Source organism: Gavialis gangeticus, unplaced genomic scaffold, assembly GCF_001723915.1.
Source record: "Gavialis gangeticus isolate Ggan-Ray unplaced genomic scaffold, GavGan_comp1, whole genome shotgun sequence".
Classification (NCBI taxonomy): Eukaryota; Metazoa; Chordata; order Crocodylia; family Gavialidae; genus Gavialis; species Gavialis gangeticus.
The window spans coordinates 28,045,736-28,053,772 of NW_017729031.1; the positions used below are offsets into that span (position 1 = coordinate 28,045,736).

Below are 8,037 nucleotides of genomic sequence, written 5' to 3' on the forward strand. Positions count from 1 at the left end.
GTCAAACCCCAGAAGATGCCGAGGAACTCCTGTGAGCACTGAATGGAGTTCATGTAATAAGATAAAATCTTAAAAGTCCATCCAGATTTTGTCCTGAATAAGCATGAGAGAAAAGCTGAACATTGAAGTTTAATGGCTTTTGGGGAACTGACCATATTACGTCAGAAGTGTTCTGCAAGTCTAGGGAACTTGTGCTTATAGGGAATGCATTTCAGCTGCCATGCAAGCACAGTAGATGAACAGAAAGATCCTTATTTCCTCAGCATCTGTAATCTGACAGGACTGTAGGTTAGCTACAAAGAATTTCCCATGGAACCTGGAGATGGACTTCCAAGGGATATGAAAACATGCCCTGATTCACGCAATATGTGGTTTACCTCACCTTGTACCGCTTCCTTTGAAGTCAATGGTAAAGTATTTTTCATTGTTCAATAAGCTAAAATCTTATTACTCTGCTCTACCTGTGAAGAAAATAGCAAATTAAATGAAATTCTATACTTATGATACTTCCACTGCCTTTTTATTCTTTTGCTGTGACCTGTATCTGAATGTTAATAAAGAGATGTATGTAGGGCATATTTCTTCCAGGCAAAAACTAACAATTAGCAGACATTCTCCAGCAGACACTGTCACTTTCTCTCCTGGTGTATTTAAAAAAGCCTAATTATATTTCCATTGTTACACATTTCAACGTCTTAAATACTTACAATATTCAAATCACAAATTCTAACAGAAACTGTACAGTTGAATCTAAATACTTTAAACAGTTGCACTGTTAATTTAATTAAAATGATTGTCCTTCTTCAAAGTGTACCCTTTAAAACACAGCATTATATTATATTGCAGCACTCAATTAAAGGCAACCTGCTTGCGATAGTTATTGATACCTATGAAATACTTTCCCTCCACAAAGGCTGACATTTTCCCAAGCAGTGGTTTGTATATTTATTTCTTCCTTTACTTTTCAAAATGTGTTTGAATCTGTATTAATCTGTTTGTTTTGTTCTTCTTTCCAGCATCCTACTTATTATTCATTAATTTAATTTAATTTATATATAAATTGCTTTTTTTTAAGGAAGAAAAGCATGTATCCCATGCTGTGGTTGGAGATATATATATCTATATATATATATATAGATATACACACACACACACACACACACACACACACACACACACACACAAAATACATTCCTTACATTTGTATGATCCCAGATTTCTATTAAAAACAATATATATAGATATAGATGTATCTACATATATATCCCAGATATCTATTAGATAGATAGATAGATAGATAGATAGATAGATAGATAGAAATCTGGGACCATACAAATACAAGGAATGTATTTTGTGTGTCTGTGTATATACATATATATATAGATAGATAGATATAGATATAGATATAGATATCTATCTATATATATAAATCTTTTCCCATATAATCCATATATTATATAATAGTATATAACTTAATATATATTGAATATATATATATTCCACACATTGTAGAATTTTGTACAAAGAAAATGTGCATTCCTTACATTTGTATAGTCCCAGATTCCTATCAATATATCTCTTTTTAATAGGAATCTGGGACCATACAAATGTAAGGAATGTACATTTTCTTTGTACAAAATTCCACAATGTGTCCATATAAATATTCCTATTGGTTTGTTGAAACAGATAGCTAGCTAGCTAGATAGATAGATAGATAGATAGATAAGCGCAGATGTTATAGCCCAAAGTAAAAGCAAATGAGAGACAGCCCAAGCAGAGAAGGAGACTGCACACTGAAATGGACCCAGAAGGAGCATTTAGGGAAGTCTCAGGGTGTCGGGATTTCAGCACGGCTACCCCCAAAACTAAGTGGGAGCTGAGGTTGGGGAAGCCCTCAGAGCTGTGAGCTCCCTCCTACGGCAGAGTGGACTGAGTCTCCTTCTCATCCCGCACATTCCACAAAACGATTGAGCACAACCGCTCAGGGCAAAAGGGGCCACGTAATGTAGGGTACGTCTCCACGGTGTCCCCACACCTCTGGGGAGTGTTGCTTTCAAGCCCTCATTCCTGCTCGCACGCTCCAAACCCAGAACAAGGCAGTGCAGTAGGTGGAGGGTGCCCTTAGCACGGCTTCCCCACCTCGTTTCTAGGTTGGACACATCAAGTGAGAGGAGGTGGGAGGACATGCTGAAAAGAGAAGGTCCCAGGAGCGCCAGGGATGGGGTGTAGCTCCAACCAGTGAGAACTCTTTGTGAGCTAAACGGACATTCAGGGATGCGAATTTTAGGGTTAGGCATGCTCTACGTCAAGGCAAACGTAAGGGCAATACATCCTTTGATACATGTTCTTGGAGCTTTCAGTGTTAGTAGAAATTATGTGTGGACAGGACAGAGTGGCTTTTGTACAGCGCAGGGCTTCGATGGTCACATTTTTAAAACTGAAAGCTTCTCACAGGAGTTCCTCCTCTTTCAGTACCAGTCAAGAGCTCCACCAGAAACCCTTTGTGAGACCCTCTCTCACAGGGATCTCCCTGCTCTGTGTTTCAAGAACAAAATGAATGCTTCATTCACATAAAATGAGTCAAGCTATAGCAAAGCAACAGAAATGAGTGTGTTGTAAGCAAACAGAAGTCATGGGAACAGGGTCTAAAAAGATGCTTGTTTTATTCCTATTGGATTTTAGAGCCACCAACCAAAAAAAAGACATCCTCATACTGTGCTTGGACTGCACTCATCTTCTACCAGTTTTTGTTAACCGCAGGCCTAGGACTGCTGGCATATAAAGGTAATTGCAATGATCATTTGCTGTAACCTCCTGCCCTCACTTTTCTTACTTTCTTTCTGTCTTCAAGCTCTTCATTTCATTCCACCAGTTAAGACACCACGGTGATCAGAGATAAATAGGCAGGCAGAAGGGGCATCTCCAAGATCAATAAATGGTGCTCCTAGAAGGGAGCTCACTCCTCCCAGACTGACTCTAAGGGGAGAGTCTGCTGCAAGCTGAGAGGGCTTTGTGCATGCTTATTCCTCATGGGAGGAAGCTGAGCTGAGCCCTTTCAGAAGGAGGGCAGAGAGACAACTCAAAGTGTACTCATCTGCAGTTCCTCAGAGGAACTTTCCGAGTGCGAGCGAAGAATCCCGCGTGCTCTGAGAGTAGGAGACAGTCTGGCTTCTTCCAGATAAGCATTTGACACAATACACTCCTATCTGGTCATATACATAAAGTCCTTGTGCACTTTTAGACTTTATAAACTTAGGTTGTAGGTATGATAGAAACAATCTGTAAACAGCATTTAAAAGCAAATGTATTAAAGTTTTAGGGCAACTCGAGTACACAATGCTAGACTTCATAAGTAATAAAAAATTTATTCTTAAATAAGATGGAGCTCCGTGCCGCTGTGCTCTGAATGTATGACAGTTCCTAAATGACGTTTTCCCAGAGAAGCGGATAGGCAGAGGTGGACCAATTGCTTGGCCACCTCCTTCACCTGACCTGTCACTGTTGGACTTCTTTTTATGGGGTCATGTTAAAAGTGGAGTTTACTTGTCAAACCCATGTTCTTTGGTGGAACTTAGGGCTAGGATCATCAGTGCAATTAGTGCAGTAACTCAAGAGCCACTGGGAAATGTTTTCAAGGAGTTGGAAGATCGGATTGCGCACTGCAGCATGATGGATGGTGGTTATGTTGAAGTCTAGCATTGTGTACTCTAGTTGTCCTAAAACTTGAATACATTTGCTTTTAAATGCCATTTACAGATTGTTTCTATCATACCTACAGCCTAAGTTATTAAAGTTTAAAAGTGTACAAGGACTTTATGAAGACCATGCATATCTGGTCATACCCAGATCCAAGAGTGATAAGCATGCTATAAATGCCCATGTAAATAGACTGGAGAGCCCTGAAACAGTAAAACTCTCCCCATCCTAAAGGAAAGAAGTGCATTTCTCACAGGAAGCTCAATGTTATTCGATAGAAGAGAACTGACTGGCATAGGAAGAATTTCCTAGATAACCAAGGAGTGGCTCTTTATGCTGTACTGTGTTTCATTTCCACAGTGTTTAAAATGGAGGAGGGTTTACATAACCTCCCAGAAGAAGACTACTCATATTTGTCAGAGCATCTAGTCAGCCCTTCCCACAATGAAACATTCCTGGAGGGGATATCTGATGCCCGGTACCTCAAAAGTAAAAACAAATTAATCTACAGTTTAGCCAAAGAAATCAACGTCATTAAAGTCAGCAATCAAAACTTAATGATGAAGATGGGCAATATCACACGGCTTGCAGGTATTGCTTCTCTTCTCCTTACCTTTTTTTTTTCATTGGTTTGTGGTGCAAAGTTCAGTGCAAAGCAGTACAACAGGCAGAGATTTCCGTCACTGGGAAATGCACAACTCAGCAATTACCTCCCCGAAGACTTTCACAAGATGATTGGATGGGTCAGTTTGCAGCTGGTAAAAATGCAGGTCACAGCAGTAACATGAATTTATCATCATCATCAGTCCCTCCGGTGCAGTAGAGGACAGGGTACTAAACACCGTACTAATACAGACAAGCAGGCTTCTCCAAAGAATGACTGGTGCACTGGGGACCTGCACCAGCAAAAGAATTGGCCCCAAGAGCTCTGCTTCGCCCAGAGAAATGCTGTGCAGGTCCTTTCACCTCGGCATCATTCAAACCCTGCCAGGATCATCTGTGACCTCAACCAGTGAGAAGATAGCTTATGATGATGTGAAAGGTGACAACATCCCAAGAGACTGTGACAACAGCCGGGGGTTGCTAGCACACAGAAGTGTCATGAGCATATCCTCTTTGTCCTGGGTACCCACCAGGTATGGAGGAAGGGTTGTAGTCATGGTGGTGACGCTGTGCCCCCAAGAATGCCGCGAAGCAGGGGAAATCCTACAGCTATACTGCATCACAGGCTGCCTGGTGCATTGGAAAGCAGCCTACATGCATGGTCAGCAAATCTGATCCCCAGATCAGAGGCCACATCCATCCTTGGTGCTTGTAATAATTATTGCCTACATAAAGCACCACAAATGAACACGTTGCAATACAAGCCCTAGAACAAAGCATTCAGGAAGGGTGGGCCTGGGATCAGCATGCTAATGTAGGGCTTGAAAGATCTTGGCCCAATTCCCTGCTCTGCTACACATTACCTGAGTGACCTTGGTCGCATCACTTAGTCTCCTGGACTCAGGTCTTCATTTGCACCTACCTTTGTTGAAGACCAGGGAACTAAGTACTATAGGAGTACCACGGATGGTGCAGAGTCAGGAGAATAAACAAGCTATGCCAGATTTGATCACTTCCTTTTCTACTAACTAATAGCATGCAAACAGATGTTAACTCAGGGCTGTCCTACTTCTAACCAGCCAGACTGCAGCCTGTGTGAGTGCCTCACCACTGCACCACTCTCATGGTCACCCTGGCCTCACCTTCAGCTCCCCAACCACGGTCACACTGCCATGCTCCACCCAGGTGCCCCAGGACATGCATTCCCCTGGCACCACAGTCTGCCCCGTGCTGCACCCACACTGGCCCTGAGGCAGGAAGTGGAAGCTGGGGGAGCCCAGAGACTGCCAGCTGCTGCTGCAGCTGGAGCAATGGGAGGGAGTGGTGGCTCTGTGGAAGCCTGAGGGCTATAAATTGGTGTGCTTCGTGTTAAATCATAGTTCCTGAGTGCCAGGAGAAGGCAAGGACTATCAGTACAACACTGTTTAGGTGCTGAGGTGGTGCACTCTTCTACCTGCCTGCTCCATAGGATGGACGCAGGAGCACAAGCTCCAAACCCCCTTCCTGCTCTCACTTCTCCGCTGGGCATGGAGCGGTTCCCAGCACCCCCTCCCCACCAGCCAGTGCACTCTGTAACTTTGCTCAGGCCTCTCCAGGATGATCGTCCCTCCGGTAGCCAAGGTGATGTTTCCAACTGGCAGCTTAATTCTATTAGCTGCGGGTTTGCATACTATTAAATCATTTGGAATCAATTATTAAACACTGATCATTTAAAAATACATATTAAATATCCATTTCAGGGCCACCTGGGAGCAAAGGAAATCCGGGTCCTCCAGGTAGGTACATATTTGAGCAATGTGCATCTCCCCTGCATTCTCCTCCCTCCCTCCCACTTCACTGTGATGAATCTGGAAGTAGAATTTGTAACCATATTTAATGACTCTGATCCTGCAAAATCATAAGGACCTGCTGGATTTTATGCCTGTGAGCATCCAAGAGTCTTGGACCCCCTCTTGTTTGGCCTGCTAGTAGTTTGACTTTGCTGCACCATATGGCGTTTTCCCACTGGATACTCCCCACCAAGAGCAACCGGGTGGGGAGCAGTTAGGAGCTGGTAGCACCCCAGCTCCACCCCCTCTGCTCACACCCCAGAAGGCTGCCCGTTCACAATGTGCGGAACGAGTTGGACCTTCTCTGGGCCTGTAGCAAGCTACTTCCCTCTCCCTACCTGAACCAGGATAGGAACTGGTCAGGAGCTGTGATGTGCCCATAGAAGAGCAGTCACATGCTACTTCTCAATTAGGGTTGAACCTCGAGGAGCCATCTCAGTTGGGCCCATTAGCTTCATCAGGAGCTGCAAGCACTCAACCATGCTGAGGGTCAGGCTCTAAAATTTCCCTTATGTTCGCGTTGTTGTTTTCCACAGGCTAACTCGGATGGAGGTTTCAAGTAATACCCTGCTTTTTCTATTGTAATGGTAACTGCACCCTTCCCAATTCCCCAAGTCCTACACCCAAAAATCAGTGCCAAAATTTTGTGCATGACAGGAGCAATGTTTCTCCATGATATTCTCTCAGTCTATCAGAAATGACGGCTTTTCTTCCATTCAATCCAGGTGCCAAAGGGGAGAAAGGACTTCAAGGAGAAAAAGGGAATTCAGGTCAGTGTCCAAGTGTGTCCCCCTCCCTTTCTCCCCTCCATCATCCAACAAGTGCATTGGCTCTAAACTGAAGAATACATGGGGCCAGGACCTTGCTTCGTGTAAATCAGCAGCATGTAATATACAGTCAGGGAAGTTACCTTGGTTTACACCAGTGAGGCTCTAGCCCACGGTATGCGTTGGAATGTGACCAAATCCCAGTCCCATTCAAATCAAAAACAGCCTGTATTTGGCCCACAGCTTTGTATTTACACTTGGCAAACCCACTTCTAGGTCAGAAGGGAGACGTCGGCCAGCAAGGACCATCTGGAAGCAAAGGAGAACCTGGGCCAAAGGGTAAGCAAGGAACCCCTGCATTGCAGGAGGGGAGGACCTATTTCATAGTGGAGCCAAGCAGAGCAACATAAGAATAACTCTCTTCTCTTGTAGGTGTTGGACTTCCTGGGGCAAAAGGAGAGAAAGGTAAGGCATGGAGGGGAACTCTCTTGCATTATAATACCAGTGATCAGAAGGAGGGCTCAGTGGTTCAAGCACTAACTAGGCTTTAGGAAAAGACGGTTCAGTTCTCTGCTCTGCCACAGGCTCCTTGCTTGACTTCAGTCCAGCCACTTAGCTTCTCTAGGCACATTCAGACAAGCACAAGTGCAGTATGCACACGGCATACACAGCACATGCAGGCATTCCCTGAGCTGCTAATTTGCAGTGCGGGATGGGGGGGAGGGTTTGACACTGGCAGATCCTGGTGTCAAAAAAACCCACGCTAAAACAGCCACCTCCCTGCTGGGCCCCCCTCGGGCCCCAGGGGAGGCACACCTGGGCCAAGGGTTAGCGAGGAATTAGTTAGGGCGCTTCTGGAGAGGCTGGATGTATTCAAGTCAGCCGGTCTGGACGATCTCCACCCTAGAGTACTAAAGGAACTGGCCGAGGTCATTGCAGGTCCCCTGGCACCGCTTTACGAGCACTCATGGTGCACTGGAGAGGTGCCAAAGGACTGGAGGAGGGCCAGCGTGGTTCCCATCTTCAAAAAAGGGAGGAAGGAGGACCCGGGAAACTATAGGCCAGTTAGTCTTACCTCAATCCTAGGCAAGCTGTTCAAGAAAAGTATTCTGGCACACATCCAGGAGGGGCCAGCAGGGAAC

At 44.7% G+C, this 8,037-nt stretch overlaps 1 protein-coding gene across 2 annotated transcripts in view; it reads left to right on the forward strand.

Moving 5' to 3' along the window:
- Positions 1-221: 221 nt before the first annotated feature.
- MARCO (macrophage receptor with collagenous structure) overlaps positions 222-8,037 on the forward strand; it is a 22,895-nt gene continuing 15,079 nt past the window's right edge. For both annotated transcript variants that reach the window (XM_019522526.1, XM_019522527.1), the window contains exons 1-7: positions 222-409; positions 2,683-2,784; positions 4,057-4,287; positions 6,039-6,074; positions 6,854-6,898; positions 7,172-7,234; positions 7,328-7,360. In XM_019522526.1, coding sequence (XP_019378071.1) covers positions 310-409; positions 2,683-2,784; positions 4,057-4,287; positions 6,039-6,074; positions 6,854-6,898; positions 7,172-7,234; positions 7,328-7,360 — 610 coding nt within the window. In that variant the 5' untranslated portion in view covers positions 222-309. The remainder of the gene's footprint in view (positions 410-2,682; positions 2,785-4,056; positions 4,288-6,038; positions 6,075-6,853; positions 6,899-7,171; positions 7,235-7,327; positions 7,361-8,037) is intronic.